The 17,587-nt window shown below is 43.7% G+C and overlaps 2 protein-coding genes across 3 annotated transcripts; both read left to right on the top strand.

Annotated features, from left to right (window-relative positions):
* The first annotated feature begins 748 nt into the window (after nt 1–748).
* tbl2 (transducin beta like 2) lies at nt 749–3,949 on the top strand. Its single transcript, XM_028421562.1, has 7 exons — nt 749–939; nt 2,072–2,193; nt 2,281–2,465; nt 2,561–2,712; nt 2,803–2,929; nt 3,142–3,294; nt 3,460–3,949. The coding sequence occupies exons 1-7, from the start codon at nt 813–815 to the stop codon at nt 3,917–3,919; spliced, it is 1,326 nt and encodes a 441-aa protein (XP_028277363.1). The 5' UTR covers nt 749–812; the 3' UTR covers nt 3,920–3,949.
* An 853-nt stretch (nt 3,950–4,802) lies between these two features.
* On the top strand, nt 4,803–14,271 carry mybbp1a (MYB binding protein (P160) 1a). 2 transcript variants are annotated; one of them, XM_028421534.1, is made up of 27 exons: nt 4,803–5,040; nt 5,277–5,372; nt 5,541–5,624; nt 5,716–5,790; nt 5,867–5,974; nt 6,050–6,240; nt 6,325–6,492; nt 6,718–6,835; nt 6,928–7,217; nt 7,305–7,415; nt 7,486–7,611; nt 7,712–7,918; nt 7,991–8,099; nt 8,184–8,274; nt 8,578–8,735; nt 8,861–8,977; nt 9,060–9,221; nt 9,303–9,476; nt 9,555–9,712; nt 9,903–10,037; nt 10,187–10,277; nt 11,567–11,698; nt 11,807–11,875; nt 12,175–12,288; nt 13,204–13,305; nt 13,402–13,526; nt 13,655–14,271. In XM_028421534.1, the coding sequence occupies exons 1-27, from the start codon at nt 4,864–4,866 to the stop codon at nt 14,022–14,024; spliced, it is 3,858 nt and encodes a 1,285-aa protein (XP_028277335.1). In that variant the 5' UTR covers nt 4,803–4,863; the 3' UTR covers nt 14,025–14,271. The 2 variants fall into 2 exon arrangements, with proteins under 2 accessions (XP_028277335.1, XP_028277334.1); XM_028421533.1 differs by having other exon boundaries at nt 8,575–8,735.
* The last annotated feature ends 3,316 nt before the right edge of the window (nt 14,272–17,587 follow it).

Here is a 17,587-nt window from a genome sequence, read left to right as displayed (position 1 = left end):
ACCGTATACTGTTTGCATCTGGTAATAAAGTAATATTGACTATGTGTGTACTGTTAGAAAATTAAATTAAATTTGTATACATAGAGGAAACTGCTTTACTAAAAATGTTTTTTTTAAAATTGATGGCATCTGTTAAAACAATGGATAAATGGTGTTGAAGAGTGGAGGGGTGGATTTGTGGAGACATGGAAAGCGCAGTGGGTTACGCATTTGGGTGGTCATTTCTGTCAATTGCAATTATATTCAAAAATGATTTATAATTGTGTAATTTTTCAAGCAAAAATTACATAGTTGCAGTTCCTTTATTTATCCCGGGGAGAAATTCTTTAATTTTTTTTTAATCTTTTAATTTTTATTCGAATTATTACAGTTAATCATGGTCAGAAATATCCAATCCTATCAATACTTGTTTTGTTCACCAATTATTGAAAAAAAGGCCCTTCCGGCCAGTAGGTGGCAGTAAAGACTGCAGTTTTATGCTGCCTTCAGGTTGGCATAAGGTACGGTAAGTAAATTCCCTGAGATTTTACAATTTGTATTCACGATCTTGCTGCTTTCTTTTCGTAGTAATTCGTCACTATAAGGCGTTAGATAGTATATTCATAAGATGAATTTGTATATGGGTTAATTTATGATAATTTTTTTTTTAAAAGTTCTCGTTAGGAAGCTTGTATTTACGATTTAAATGACAAAATCGAACGCAGCATTAGAGGAAGAAGAAGTGTTAAGCGCATGCGCATTGCCCAAGTAATGAGTAGTAGTAGCCAAGTAGACGTTTGCGGTGCAAAAATACGTGGCAGAACGCTTTCGACATGGAGATAGCCGCTCTGGTTGCCTTGACTTTGTTACTGGGTGCACTGGTCATTCTGGTCGCGTTGGCGGTGGGCAGACGGAAAGAAGAAATAAGAGAGAAAACAGAGCAGGCAGCAGAGTTTGCCGGTAAGAACCCTGTTAGCTAGTAACTCGAGCTAGTAGCTGCTGTAAGAAGCGGTGACTGTCGGGAGGGCGGAGAGTCAGCAGCGCTGTCATGACGTCTTCATTCATTCATTGTGAATCAGTATTCACACAGAACCTGGTTCACGAAGCTAGATATAGATGCCACAGCAACTTTTTGAGTAGCTGTCACCTGTTGTTGGCCAATCAGCAAATGCTATATTGGCTGACCAATGGCATCCCTGCTTTCTGTTGAGTCATTATATGAATTTATACATATTTTATATAGAAAAAAGTCTAATTATCGTCCTGAGCTGTCTTGTCTTCTGCCAATATCAAAAACATAGACAAAGGTGAGTGTATTAAAAAACAACTTTTACTTACTTTACTCTCGTAAGTGTGTGGAGACAATATTTATATGTATTTAATAACATACAACATACACCTGACAGAGGTGTGTCAGAGGAGGATGTGGTCCAAAATAAAGGCTATACTGGACTGTCCCTCTCACCCGCTCCACACTGTGCTGACCAGCTACAGGAGCTTGTTCAGCAACAGACTCCGACTCCCACAATGCACCACTGCGAGACACAGGAAGTCATTCCTGCCTGTCTCAATCAAACTACTGAACTCTGAACTGTAACAGTCACTCAGACACTGTACATTCATGTCATGCTCTTTACTGTGTAAAGGTTTTTATACAGTAGGAAATATGTTTCTTCTTTAGGTATTTAGATATTTATTATATATTTCAATTTATCTTTGATTTCTGTTTGTCTGTAACAAAACAGAATTTCCCCTCAGGGATAAATAAAGAAATTCTGATTCTGAACAACTGTTCTGGTGCCTAATTGGTGGCTCAATAAATTGAGATCTAACTTAAACTTGACAAGAATCTTTGGTCAGCTATAAAACATGCCGCCTCTCCCTTCAGAGACCTTTCCCCCACTGTTTTACAATGAACTGGTTCAAGAGATCGTTCATTCCTGCTGCCATATCAACTTAATCTGGGCACTTTATTACTTTATTGCTAGTATTTGTAATAACTTCAACTGTTTATTGTTTTGTTTTATGTGAGTTGTGGTATGTTGTGTTCTTTATGAGCTACTGGACACTGGAAGTTTTTTTCTTCTTGTAGCTGAAGCAAGTTTGGCGAAGGGTCCTGCCCCCAAGAAACAGAAGCAGGAGAAGCAACGCAGCCGCAAGGATAAACCCTCACAGCACAGTTTTAGCCATCCGCTGCTGGCAGCCTCATTGAAGGTACGCACACACACACACAAGCCCACAGTGTTCAGTTCCCTTCTCTGAAGCCATAATTTGAGTGTGTGTGTGTTTGTATCGATGTAGGGCCACAGCGGAAACGTGACCTGCCTTGATTTCAGCAGTAATGGGAAGTACCTGGCGTCATGCTCCGACGACCGCACCGTAAGGATCTGGAGCACCAAAGACTTCCTGGACCGGGAACACAAGTGCCTGAGAGCCAATGTAGAACTAGATCATGCTACACTGGTCAGCTTCAGCCCAGACTCCAGGTCTGTCCCTGTCATAATAGAGCTGTGAAGATGAAACAGTTCATCTGTGTTTCATCTTCTTCCTTCCTTAACTGACTCCCTTCTTTTGACTACAGGGCATTCATCACCTGGTTGGCCAATGGAGATGCCATCAGAATCTTTAAAATGATCAAAAAGGATGATGGCACTTTTAACTTCAAAGCGGCCTCGGAGGATTTCCCGCAGAAACACAAGGCCCCCATTCTTAACATTGGCATTGCAGAAACAGGTACAGGACAATAAAATGTCTTTTTTTATCTGGCTTTTAGCAGCAGCTCTGTCTAAACTCATTTTTACGACCATGTTTTGTTCTCTTCAGGCAAGTTTATCATGAGTGCCTCCACTGATACCTGCATCCACATCTGGGACCTGAAAGGAGAGGTACTGGCCTCTATCAACACCAACCAGATGACCAACTCGTATGCTGCCATTTCACCATGTGGCAGGTCAGTCCCACACCATTTCCTCTAAATATATGTTCTTGTTTTTTTTACTTACAATATATATGCCTCTGACAATGCTTATTTAGCTACTTGACACTGCTGCAGAGAATATTATATGTTGTTGTTTTCTGCAGCTGCCAAAAAGTCACGTCTGTACCCCAAAGAATCTTGTGATTCAGGCTAAGATTGTGCGTGCTGTGCGTTTCTGTGCTCAGGTTTGTAGCATCCTGTGGCTTCACTCCTGATGTGAAGGTTTGGGAGGTTTGTTTTGGGAAAGGAGGAGAATTCAAAGAAGTGGCGCGAGCCTTTGACTTGAAGGGTCACTCTGCAGGAGTTCATGCATTCGCCTTTTCCAATGACTCTCGCAGGTGAGGCAGCCATTTGCTTATGTGATGAAGACTACATGAGACAAGTGATACCACTTCTGCTTTTACGCTTAGTTAACACTGATAATATAAACAATGAGAGTGGAGGTTCTATCCCCTCTCTTATTTTGAAATGTTGTTGACTTCCTTTTTTTTCCCTTTTGTCAGAATGGTGACTGTCTCCAAAGATGGGACGTGGAAGCTCTGGAACACCGACGTGGAGTACAAAAAACAGCAGGATCCCTACCTCCTGAAGACCGTTCCCTGCTCCTCATCTGAAGGCAGTCGCGTGGCTTTGTCACCGGACGGTCGGATCGTGGCCGTCAGTGATGGCTGCAACGTGGCCATGTATGACGCTGCCAGCGGGCAGCTGGAGGAGGAGCTGCATGGCGTCCACAGTGAGGAGATAACCGGCCTTAGATTTGACATTAATGGGCGCTTCTTGGTGTGTAGCGGCGACAAGGCTATCCGAGTGTTTCACAATGCCCCAGGCTACCGGGCGGCTATCAGAGACATGCAGGACATGCTGAAGAAGGCCCAGAACGAGGCTATGAAGCAAAGACTGCAGCAGCAGATCAGAGAGGCTCAGAGCGCCCTGGACACTGTGCTCACTGCTCCCTCTCACTAAGTGATGTCACCAGGGAATAATAATGGAATTTGCATGCAGTTTTAATAAAGTTTATCTTTTTATGAAAAGATAAAATGCTTTGGGTTTGATGTTCATCACTTCGCTGCAGTTGAGCTTTATTCCATCAGGTTTTTTCTGTCTGTGTACTTTTCAACATTGGTAAGACATCACAGGATGATCACTGGGTGTTACAGGTTTGCATTTCTTACTCATCAAGTACAACTAAACTGTGAGGGAGATGACAATCAAGCATGTCAGTTTACACAAAACACCTCAACAGCCGAAGATGTAGCTGATCCTCTCACTCACACGTCATCCATCTTTTATTATTAATCCCCCAAAAAGTTTAATCATTGATCAAAATATTACAGTTGTAGAATATTTTTCTCTTGAATGGTCACATTTGCTGCAGAATGGAAAGATCTTTGGACAAAAAAAAGGCTAGAGGTGAGTCAAACTGCACTTTGGGTGAGCTAATGTTTTAAACTGAAAAGGTAGTCCAGCTGCGCCACCTAGAGGCTATAAACTCAGCTGAATGGGCTGATATATTTTATGTTTTTTATTCCTAATAATATTTAATCACGTTTTAGTTGAATAACCGTACTTTAATTTGATGTTTCAAATGTTTTATTTCAGAATACATTTTTTATGAATACAAATTAAGCTGTAAAAATTAATGTCAAGACCGGAAGTAAAATCGACAGTTGTTTTTATGTGCTGTCATTTTAAACATGTTATCAATTTTTGTGTAACATTTTCATTTTATTTTCATTAAGTACAAATTACTTTATTAGTATCGCGGTATATTCGTATGTTTGTAATAATCACTCAATAAAGTTTTGTGGAGAAAAAAAAAACAGCCGGAGCTAACCCGGAAGTAGTTCCTCAGCCTGACACACGTTTTCCTCGTGTAGCCGCTGCAGCATGAGCAGCAGTGTGGTGTGATGTCTGTAGAGATGGTGGAGCTCTCGGTCAAAGCAGCAGAGCCGGTCCGGCCCGCCGGGATCCCGCAGCAAAACCGCGTCTTCCTCGACTTCTTTTGGGACTTGGCCAAACCAGATCAGGAGGTCCGGCTGAAGGCGGTGGAAAACCTTATCCAGCACCTGAAAACCGAAAACAAGGTGAGAGTCCCTGTGACTGAAAGTCTGTGTGTTTAAAGTACTTATAATTACACATTTCTCATAATATTCTGATTTATTGTTTAATAACATGTAAATAAAGTGTATATATGTTATTGTGTTTTTATTAGGAGTTGAGTAAGAGGTTCTAGTTATTGATGTGTAAAGAAGTAAGTAGCACATGTGTATGTACAGAGGCTGTGTGTTATGACACACTGTTCTGTGTGTGTGTGGTGCAGGCCGATGAGTTGGAATACACCTTTAAAAGGCTGGTAGATGGACTGGCTCACACTCGGGAAACTGCAAGACCTGGATTCAGTGTGGCTCTGGGACAGGTGAGTGGACTGCAGAACTGACTTCATCTTCATCAGGTGGTGGAGCGGGCTCTGTCCAGGATAGCAGTTTTATCAGTCAGGCTGTAATCCTGTACAGCGCCACCTGTAATGCTGGTGATGCCCTCAGTGGTGATTAGACTTGAACTCAGACTAGCTTTTGTTTTTCAGGTGTTGAGTGCGTTTGAAGACGTCTCTCTGCAGAGTATACTTGACAGAATCAAAGAAAAACACAACCTGCAGTCTGTGAAAAAGGTGAGTTTTCAGTGTTGTTTCCCTCGTTTTGGACAAAACTCCTCATGACCAATATTTTTAACATCAAAATCTTTTCTGTTTTTTTTTTCAGAAACTTGCCAGAAATGCTATGTTTGGAAACCTGTTCGGTGTCCTCGCCCTTCATCAGTCCGGCCGTCTCTCTAAAGTGAGTATTCCTCCACAAGCGAGGGGGCAGTGAGGGTGTATAAAACGCCTCTGAGCTGTGTCTCGTGTCTCTGCAGGAACCGCAGGTCGTTTTGGGATGTGTGCAGCTGCTCCAAAGCCTCAGCCAACACAAACAACACCTGAAGGACCTGCCCAGCAAGACCATGATGGACATCCTCACTGAGGTGACTACTGCTGCCCACATATGTTTTATGTCCACCTACAGTCTTAGTTATTTCTAAAATTGTCCTGTCTGTCAGATCCCAGAGGAGGTGTTTGAGGAGGTCCTGCTGGGCGCCCTGCAGACAGACTTGGAGTCGGCCTTTAACACTCCAGAGCAGCTGCAGCTGCTTCTGGTGGCCCTGCAACACTTCCCACAATCTCTCAAACCCAAGAAACTCAAGAAGATGTTGGGTTCTTCCACCATCATCAACGCTGAAAACATCCCCAGGTCAGAGAGGTTTCTGCCTCCCTCTGCCACGCATGCTTTTTATCCATCACCTGTTGGCTAATTTGAAGCTTTAATATCTTGCAGGTTGACAGAAGTGTTGAAGATGGCCGCCAACTCGGTGAAGAAGGAGCGTGTCCTCCCTGCTGTGGTCCTGGACCTTCTGAAGCTCTCCCTGAAGGAAGACAGCTTCCAGCTCTTCTGGAATAAAGCCATCATCGATGGGATGTTAAAGGAGCAGCCGGGCCTGACTCAGTGAGTCCTTTAATAAAAGAGTTACAGTGACCTGTCCTGAGCTGATCAGATTAAACATGGCGCAGTAGGTTCAAATAGTAAATCTTTACAGTGATATGTCATGTAAATAAATAATCAAAAACATTTGAAGCCATCAGACTCACTTCCATCAACACATCTATTGACAAAAATGTTAAATATGGATCACTTCTGTATGTTAATGTTCCTTTTCCTGCCTGTTTCCAGTTATCTGAGCTTCCGTCTGCTGGGCAGCGCCCTGCCTCTGCTGTCAGAATCCCAGCTGAAGGAGGTGTTGTCTGGAGAGGTGATGATGCAGTATGGGGATCATGTCGTGTCTGCCCAGGTCAGTGTCCTTCCTAAAAAAAATAGAAGTTAACCCACTTCTGGTTGTTACTGAATTCTTTGAATAACTGAAGTAAAATCTCTTAATCTCAGAAACCGGATCGCTTCAAAATCGCCCCAGAGATGGACGCCTACGTGTCGGACTTCTTGCAGGGCTGCCAGGACTCAGACAAACAGCTGGCAGTAATGGTCGGCTTCTCCTCTCTGACCAATCAGGGCTACCCTGTGATGCCCTCGGTGTGGAGGGTGGTGCAGCACTTGCAGCCTGCAGCCCTGCAGCGGTACGTGGAGTGGCTGAAGAACCTGTTCCTGCAGCCTCAGATGGACAAGCTGCTGGACTTCAGCACTCGCAAGCAGAAGGACGGTCAGAAAGGGCAAGAGCAGTGAGTGTTTACTCCCTTTGTTGTTGTGTGAGAGCTGATCCTTCTGGAAATGCTGAACTAGATTAATGAACAGCTGGTCTTTCATAGGAAAGAGAACCCCATAAGCCGCCTGAGGAAGTGGATTGTTGCTCGGCTCGCTTCGATCATGGACAACCACCTAGTGAAGAAGCAGGAGGATCTGATCATGGATGTGGCCAGGTGACGCCTCTGTGTGTAAAGGTCTCGGTGTTTGGTGAGGAGAAGGTCTAACCTGGTGTTTCTTTTCCAGGTTTGTGTTTTTCCACGCTTTCTTCAGCACCAAAAAAGCTTCAGCTGACATTCCAGAGACAAAAGGAACGCTCTCTGTCCCGCTGGATGAGAAAACCAGAGGAGTGCTTGTCAGTTCTTTTTTCGGGTAAGTGATGAACTCTTCCAAATAAAACCAGAGTCTGGAGTCTGGATACCTCTGTGAGCTGTAATTGCTGATTTCTGTCTGCCCCCCCCCCCCCTTTCAGCCTCCTTATGTCCTTGCACCACATGCCGCTCAATGAGGACTCAGGCGAAGACCTTCCTGCCAACCAGAAGCGGGTGTTGGGTGTGACAGCCGACGGCACCATGTGGATTTACCACCTGGTCCAGTATGCACAGGTCCTGCTCAACCAGCAAAAACATGTCCGGTGCAGCCAGCCGTTCAGCCCTGAGCAGAGACAGGCCTGGGACAGGTAGGACCACAGCATCCGACCACCGTCTCTGTTGTGTTTCATTGCTCTGATTCTGCCTCTGTTTTCATGCAGCATGCTGGAGTCGGTGGCAAACTTGAAGAAGAAAGCAAAGAAAGGTCTGACAGCCGAGAGCAGCGCGTTTCAGCAGCTCTTCCTGCTGGTCGGCCTGCACCTCTTCAAGGTACAACCAGACGCTTTTTGGCTTCATTTCTCAGGATGGATTGATGTAAATGAACAAAATAATATTATAACTTCTCATCTCAAGGCCCCAGAAGAGCTTCTGGACATCATGAAGGACCTGCAGAGCTGTGTGGACAAAGCTCAGGAGAAGAAGGCCAAGAAGAAAAAGAAAAAAAGTATGTGATGATTCTGCAGATGTTTTCATCCGTTCATTTCACCGTTCAGCACTTTGTTAAATTTGTTAAACTTTGATATGCACCCTACTTCAAAGCAGTAAGACACAGAATACCAAAGTTAAAAAAAAACATTCCTCCTGGCATCTCCAAAGCTCAAAAACATATCCCGTTCGTTTCATCTTTACACAATTATTCAGTCCATCTCAGAAAATACAGATTTTTGTTTTCAGTCTTGTAACTGAGGTGAGGTCAGCAGAGTGACCAGACCAGAGTCTAATGTCAGCTGTTTTGTTCCCTAAGCAGCCACAGAGGAGGAGGAGCCTGAGTGGGTGGAGGTGCTGGTGGACATCTTGTTGTCTCTGCTGTCCCAGCAAAGCCGACATATAAGGCAGGTCTGCAAAACGGTCTTCTCCTCCGTCTGTCCCCATGTCACTGCAGGGGCCCTCACTGCTATCTTAGATGTAAGTAGCGCACATGTTATTGATTATAAGATCTTTTTTTTTGGGTATCATAGAGACTTTTTTCTAGGAATGCGTCAGAAAATAAACCTACAGGTGTGTTCTCTGCTGTGTGTGTGTGTGTGTAGGTCTTAGACCCGGAGAAGGATGACGAGGAGGACAGCGCCGTGGTTGTCACAGACGACACAGACAAAACACAGAAGAAGAAGAAACCAAAGGAGGGAGAGGAAGATGAGGAGATGGAGGTCAAATCCGGTCTTATCATTCTATCATTCTCAACTTGTTTCTATTTACTCCTGAAGCTGACATAAAACCTGTGTCTGACAGGAGGATGAGTCTGATGATGACTCAGATGAGGAAGCAATGGAGGACGACGGGGAGAAGGAGGACGACGAAGAAGAGGAGGAGGAGGAGGAGATGGAAGATGGAGAAGTGGATCAAAATTTCCGCTTGGAGCTGATGAAGGTCCTCAAGCAGCAGAATGCTCTGGTGGGTCTTAAGGCCTTTAGCTGGTTTGACACTGCTGGATTAATTTGATCATAACAATCCTGTTTTGTGCGTCATATTCAGGCCACTGAGGAGGATGGCAGCAGTGATGAAGATATGGACGATGAGGCCATGATAGAGCTGGATAAGAGTCTGTCGGCACTGTTCTCGGAGCAGAAGAAAAAGACTCAGGCCAAGAAGGACGAGAAAGCCAAACTACAGAAAGAGAAGACGCTGGTCAGAGATTTCAGAATAAAGGTACCTCTGTTCTCAGGCTTTGTTTTGCTGTCAGGGCGCGTGTAGTGTATGTATTCACTTCTCATCCTGCTGTCATAGGTGTTGGACCTGATTGAAGTGTTCGTGGCCCGGCAGGCCGGCAGCCCTCTGGTGATCGGTTTAGTGGAGCCTCTGCTCAACATCATCGACCGAGGAATGAGCTCCAACAGTGACCAGCAGGAGCTGGACTTCCTCCGCCGCACGGCAGATATCTTCAGGTAAAAAAAAAACCAAGAAAACCCTGATCTGTGGTGAGATGTGACTCAGATTTCTGCCAGTTTTAGTGCTCCAGAAATCTAGTTCTATAAAATGAGGACTGGATTTCAGACGTCGCTGTCATTGGGTTGGATCATGAGAGCATGTATTGATTCTCTCTGTGAATAAATGTCTCTGTTGTCTTCTGCTCAGGAACCAGCTGTGTAGGTCCAAGGCTTACTGCAAAACTGCTGGTGACAGACAGGGGGAGCTCCATGACCTGCTGGACAAGCTGATGTCTAAAACCCAGAAGCTGTCTGACTCCTCAGTCTGCCTCTACTACTTCAGGTACCACTGGTTTAAAAAAAAACCTCATGGATCCTTGTTGCTGATGCAGGCAGAAACATATGCTGTTTTAGAGCATGTGCATTGGGAATATGAGGAGCTGTTTATTTAGCCTCAGGTTTTTCTTGTGTTTTGCTGACCTGTCCTTGCAGTGCGGCTCTGTATGTGGTGAAAGTGCTGCGAGGAGCTCCTCCTGCGGAGACCAAAGAGGAGCAGACGGCTGACAAAGCTTCCGAAAATGACGTATGTTCAGTCACACTGGTTTCATTCTCTTCTCCTCCTCTTACACAGCAGTGGGGGCTGCTGTGTAAGACCAAAAAAATCAGATAGCCGCCTAATAAGATGCATAGTTTCTCCCATTTTTAAGTCACAAGGTTGGCCGGTGGACAGATGCTAATTAAATGTTTACACAGTATGCTCCTGTTGTATTACCACCTCTCATATCACGTTGAGCTTTGCACCAGATACATTCCAGCTCTGTATTTTTACTGGGTCAGGAAGTGTCCTGGATAACTTGGCCTTGTTTTAGGCACATTGTTTTCTTCACAAAGATTCCTTCTATATCAAGGTGGCCAAAAAAATGTAGTTCTGTCTTAGAATGTGAAAGATTAACTGGGGTAAATATTAGGGTAATATAACGATTACTCGAGTACTCGAGTTAAATTCGAGGGTAAAATGCATCGACAGCTAATTTAGTACTCAATGACTCGTTAGTGACATTATCGGGGATGATTCTCTCGTGGTGTAGCGGGATGATCAGCGTTTTGGGCACAAGAGGTCCCGGGTTCGAAACACGGGTGAGCCGTTTACACACACACACACACACACACACACACGGCGCCAGGCTGAAGCAATGACACTGCAGCGGTCCACCTGCTGCTAGATGCAGCCGTATCTATGGAAAAACTATGACATTTACGCGTGATCCGAGTAATCGAGTAATCACAAAAATAATCGGCAAGTATTAAAATACTCATTTGTTGCAGCCCTAGTAAATATATCGATGATGTTCTGTACTCATTTCATTCAGTCCATTATAAACTGATGCATCATGGTCATGTTTCTACTCTGGTGCAGGAGCATGTTGCTGTTAGATATTTGCATTAGGTTTATCATTGAACACATCATAAAAAAGACACCTAGTAACAAACAGGAAACTGGCCTGTGTGTGATATTTAACTGTCTATCTATGTGTCCCAGTACCATGACAATAGCGGAGTTTCTGTCCAAATGTAGTCCAGTGTTCAGCCAAAAATCTGCACAACTCTTCCATCCACTGCTGTCATGCAAATATTACAAGCTGGAGATGAATTTGGTTCAAGTTCATGAAGTTTTTTTGCAGAAAAATAGAACGCAGTCAGTGTTTTAAAGATGTCAAAGCCCAAAGTTTATAGGAAAACCTGACGTAAACCTGAAATCTACAGTGCCGATGAAAGATCTCATTAAAGATCTCTCATTAAAATAGTCCAGTGGCCTCACTTTAACCCTTTGAACCTTGACACCTGTTGTTTTGATCTTCTCTGTGCGTGCAGGTAAAGTTCATGGGGAGCGTGGACGTGGATCGGGTCTCTGCTGTCTTCAGAGAAGCTCTGAGCTCCTTCATGAGCAGGAGGAAGAGTCCCCTGACGTCTCAGATGTTCATCGACTTGTTCACCAGATTCCCTGTGAGTGAAACCACGCGTCTCGCAGAGCAGGCATCGATTCGGGTCACCATGGAGACGGAAAGTTGAGTTCCCGCAGCAGTAACTGACACTCGGCTGTGTTATTTACAGGTGCTTTGTGTGAACGTGTTGGATACAGCAGTGCAGAACATCACATCTGGAGTCAGAGAACACCAGCAGGTAAAGATGCTTTTCACTCTTTGGCACTTAATATGGCTTTAAAAAAACACTTTTTATTGTTAAATAATAACATTAATAGTATTCTGTATTTGTTGTGATGACAATAAATTTCAAGAAAATGTGCGAGTCAACCTTTTGCACTTGAGTTTCCTGCCTTGATGGGGAGTTATAAATCTTTAAACACTGCTCATAAATACATAACTTTAGCAAACAGTGCATTTAAGTAAATCTCAGTATTCCCTGCTCACCGTGCATGGTAGACTTCCTGTTTATAGATGATATTGTGTGTGTGTGTTCAGGGTCAGGCGTGTGTGTTGGTGTTGCGGGCGATGCAGAGCAGGGAGGTCCAGCAGCTGCTGAGCGGTGATCAGTGGACGGAGCTCTGTGAGAAGGTCTCCGGGCAGCTGGCAGCAGTAAGTCTCTATACATCAGTATAGCTACTGCTTCACTTCCAAAACTTTAATTCTGGTTGGTTGGATGCTGTAAGAGATGCATTGCTCTGACTTTTCCTCCATTTACACAAGCTGCATCTGCGTGCCGCTCTTCTCCATATTCACATTCAGTAGACCTCTCCTTGTGGAACCGATTGAAAATCATATTTCTGTCAGTGCATAATGGCACAAAGCCGAGGCTGCACATAACGTCTCAGTTGAAAGTGGAGACATTCATACAGCGGTGTGCTTTAGGCTTGTTCACATTTTAATTATATTATTCTAGAAGGTTTATGAGATTGCATGGTGCTGTGATAAATGATGATTAGAGGCACGCTCACTGTCCTCTGTGTGTCCTACAGAGGGCCGACGGGGCCTAATTGCATGCTTCTGCAAATCTTTACCAAATGTCTTCACCCTCTGTAACATCCTGTGTTAGACAGAAACAGACCCGCTAAACAAAATCACTCTTTATTGTTGTGAAATCCAGTTGCTGAAGGTTTGTTCATAACATGTTGACAAATATAACTGGACGCTGCAGTTACAAATGGCAGATTATTTAAACGCCTTAAATAACTTACTCCTGTGGTCAATAAATGCTGTCAGCACTTGAGAATCCCGTAGTATTAGTTATAGTGAAGCTGAATTTAATGTAAAGTAAGCAGCACCAGATCCATGCTACATAGCTAACTTACACCTAGTGGGCTAACCAGCCCTGTCATTCATCACTTCTAACAGCTAGGATCAACATACCCTTTTGTTTTGTATCGTAACATAATTTATTTTTGGTTAATATGAAATTTGAAGAGCTAGAAATGTGGCTCTCGCTAGCTTAAATTAAGAGTTGGATGATGATAAAACACTGACGGCGATCAAACCCTCACATCTTCTCCTCAGAGTCTGCAGCAGGTTGGTCAGGCTGAGAGCAAAGTGGCAAAGGAGAAGGTGTGGAAAGCTCTGGAGCTCTGCCATTTCCTGGTTAGGCATGTTTGCCAGCAGGTAGGTGGGCACACTGTGAGAGTGGGAATGAATTCATTAGTTCAGTGTGGCGTCAGTCCAAACTCAGAGGCCCTTTGTGCTGTTTGTGCGGTGTAGAAGCTGTCTGTGAACCTGAACCTCCTCCAGAAGGTCCTGCAGAACCTGACCGACGTCATCACTTTTAAGAAGACTGGCAAGATAGAAGACACCTACTGGGCTGTGGTGAAACACTTCGGAGTCACGTGAGTAAAGAGCTGCAGTGGCGATGGTGCATCAAGCCAGGATCCTCAGTTCAGTTAATTGGACTAATGTCTGTAAAGATTCTGTGTTGACCTTGTGTGTGTGTGTCTGTGTGTTTTCACGTTTCCAGGAAACCCAAATGTGAAAAGACAAAGCCTGAGCAGAACATGGACACAGGCGAAGACAAGGCTCCAAAGAAGAAGAAAGGTTTTCTGCCAGAAACAAAAAAACGTAAAAAGCGCAATAAGCCCGTTCTGGAGCCAGCAGCAGACAAATCGACCTCCACAGACAAGCCGGGGGCAGACAAAGGACAAGCCAAAAAGAAGCACGACAAGAAAACTAAACAGAAGCGACCAGCCGACGGCGCGGCAGCTTCACAGCCCAACCCAGCCAAGAAGAGCAAAACACAGTCTGAGGACACGGCGGCCAAGAAGAAGAAGAAGAAGAAATCCAAACAGAAGAAGGGCGGAGGAGGAGGAGGAGGCGGAGGGCAAATGTGAGGTGAAAACAGATATTTAAATGGACTCAAAGAAGCTTTTGTAATTTCCTTTTAAACAGGCTGTTTTTGTGTGACTGTCCCTCCAGCTCAGCTGGCTGCCATCGAGTTTGTTTCAATATGAGATACTGATTTCCATATTGAGTTTTGTGTGGGAAGTGGCTTGAGAAAGAGTATTGTTTTCTAATGTGTCACTGATATTGATTGGAAAAGTGTCGACAACAATAAATAAATGTGCATTTAGGCTCAAACGTTATGATAATTTTGTAGATAGACAGAAGGCGGATCTAAGACGAACAGGAAGTTTTCACCAGCTGCAAGATAAACAAATATAAATATAGAGCGTGTTGTAAAACACCAACACAAAAACCCGCACTGCAATATTTAAATCATCCAAAAAAAACCTTCATCATCAGCCACATAAGGGATAAGGATTATAGTATTATATATTTTCTTTTGGGAACAAACGTCAAGTCAGTCTGTGTTATTATTCTGTTTGTGGCACTCAGCCTGAAGTCCATTAGTTCCTACTGAAAACATCTTGCTCACAAATATATTTTACACAAGTGTCATAATTTCCCAAAGCAGCTGTGCAAACATTACTCAGACAGGAGTTAATGGAGTTATTTTACTGTGGATTTATGCACATTTTTTATCAGTTTGATGAGAAATCTGGGGTTTATTCGTGTGTTTACATTAATGAAGCAAGGTGTCAGTCACTCCTGTGTCTTTAGGAGTGTACTGGTCGTACACATGTTCTACTGCAAAGTAAAATAATACAAATAAATTCAGTGAAAATGAAGAGAATATGAAGAGTGAACAGCCTGTCGTCAGGATTCACCTTCCTGTTCCACACTGCTGATAGGAAAGTAATCCCATTACATAACATTCTTATTAGGAAAAATGTCACTGGCCTCGGCACATGATTGGATGTTGCGAGCCTTTGTGCTGTAAACTAAAGGGGCGCAATCGCACAGAACCCTAATTCAGCTGTCAGAAAAATGATGCAGTGTCTCACAAATGGATTACTATACAGGACATGAAGCCATGCGGCCATAAATCTGCAGCTGTGTTAGCAGGCGGCGGCCTCATCCATCAGTAATCTCATCTTAAAGCCGCTCTCCGCTGCAGGATCCTTCAGTGGAGAGCAGGAGCCATCTTACATTCAAAGAAAACATCATGTTTGTTGTTTGCTCCTTGTGCATTCACAGTGCTGTGTGTGTCCTCTGAGCTTTAAATGACTGGAATACGCACACTAAATCAATACATGCACTATCGTGAGTTTGAGCAGGGCAGCTAAGAAGGACTGCATGTCCTACGGTGTCCTTGCAGAGTATAAACTTAACAAGCCCAGCTTCAATCAATGGGATGTTAATTTTAAAGCCGCTGTAATACTTTTATTAACAACAGGTCACATGATGAAAGGGGTCACACACAGAGACAATATCAGAGATTTATCACCCAGCTCTCTTATTCTCAATACTCATTTAGCCTCCAGGTGAGCACCATAGCAGCTAATGAGCCTGATGTTTCTCCTGAAGGGGTTAATTTAGACCAAAAACGGAGCTAAAGGGAAATCACTAATCGACCTTCAGAAACAAACCCCAGTGAAAGTTATCGATGCTTCAGATCTAAGTTGTATGGTGGTGATGTAGCTGAGTGTTATTTTAGGTTAGCGCCACTGTCGCTGCCCATATCCTCAAAGATCAATAAGTGATCAGTGACGACATAATTTGAAGTAGACCTCATGGATGAAGACAGAGCTTCTCCCTGACCTGTTGTTTCCATAATAATATCACAATCATTAGATATTTATATAGCAAATATTTCTTTGTAAACTGAACCTGCCATCATTGTTCATATTGATCAGGACAGGAGTTGTTTTTATTAGAGGTGATTTAGCAATCTAGCTAAATAGGTAGCTCAGTAATTAGCAGTTTAACCAGCAAATGAGCTACTCAACTATTTATAATCGATAATAGATATTTTTGTAGTTTTATTATTTACCTATTTATTTTTTATTATTTTGAAATTCACTAAGTTAAAGGTAGGGAAGGAGATTTTGAAAACTCGGAGCTCACCCCGAAGCCACGTCTCCCAATCACATGGACGCGCATTACCTGAAGACGAGCTGCGGTCTGACTTCAGCCATCATGCACGTACCTCTCTGGTGCGCGCAGAGCAGGAAGAGAGTGACAACCAGCCAATACTCTGCACAGGGTCCACCCGGAGGATTGGCTGATGTTTTTAGCGTTTTATAGCTTCCACAGATGATTCATATTCTTCGTTTTAAAGCGAAACTGCCGAACTAATTGGTTGCTATCGGATTGTAAATAGAGGTTACACTAATTTAACAAAAAGTGCATCAGAATGAAATCTCCTACCCTACCTTTAAAGAGTGTTACTCCTCATATTTTACAAACTCCAATCCCAGCAGTGCCTCCACAGAGCTGTGGAGGTACTTGGCTGAGTTTCTGGAATTGTACCAACAGCAGTCGCAGCTTGAACCGGCAGCAATGAAGCATATAAACAGACTCTGGTGGTGACAAATCATCCACCTCGAACCCTTGACAGCAGGGGTGAGAACAGGTGCGACGGTGTCCTCTCTTCCTGACAGCAAACTGACACTCGACATCACTCTGAGCTGAGATATGGAACGCAAAACCAATCTGCTAATGCAGCCCGGTGGAATGATCAGAGCGAGCTGTAAAGTTGAGGGCAAGGGCTCATCACCGTGAGGAAGCTGCTGTAACTAAATGTGAGTCTGATCCTTCCCACCACCTTGTGAAATGTTTTTTAATTCCTGAGGATTCATGAAACGGAGTCTGAGGCTTGTCAGAAAAGTACAAGGCAGGATGTTAGCAGAGTGTTACAGAGAGAACAGAAACCTGTTAATTAGCGCACCCAGTCGTTTACCTCCTAGACCTTGAAGGTACAACCTGACTTCTATACCACTCAGCACAAATCAGCCTGATTCTCCTGTCAGACGCTGTGAGGATTTCTTTTCTGGTCCTGTCATAATAATTCAAAGACCTTTTTTCTACCATGTTATTTTTCACTGCCTGTAAAATGTTGACCATCTTTAATGTGCCAGACTATATATCTCCACCTTCCTCAGTCCAAGTGGAGCGAGACCACACAAACCACGACTCAAAAACTGACATTGAGAAGGCCATTTTTTATTTTTTTTAAACATTTAGGTGCACAAATAACGACCAGGTTTCAGCATCAGCTGATGTTTCTGTGTGATTTTTGTGACTCTTTAATGTGTGTAGGTTGTTGTGCCTTTAGACATGTTGCCTGAGGCGACACACATATTACACACACACACACAACTAGAATCAACAGCCTCCGGGGACTAATCCCACCTTCTGGCCAACCAAAGTCCTTTACAAAGTCTATACACAGCACTGAGGAGGACACCCACTGGGACAACAAAACCCTGAAATCTGGCCTCATTAATTCTAAATGAGGCTATACACAATAACTAGGCTATTCCCTGAGCAAAGTTAAATCAAGTGCACACGCCCCCCCCCTGTACCTCATTCTAATGCACTTCCATATCAT

This window comes from Parambassis ranga, chromosome 14 (genome assembly GCF_900634625.1).
Source record: "Parambassis ranga chromosome 14, fParRan2.1, whole genome shotgun sequence".
Taxonomy (NCBI): domain Eukaryota; kingdom Metazoa; phylum Chordata; class Actinopteri; family Ambassidae; genus Parambassis; species Parambassis ranga.
Note: the sequence above shows the minus strand (reverse complement) of the source record. Positions and strands in the feature narration are given on the sequence as shown.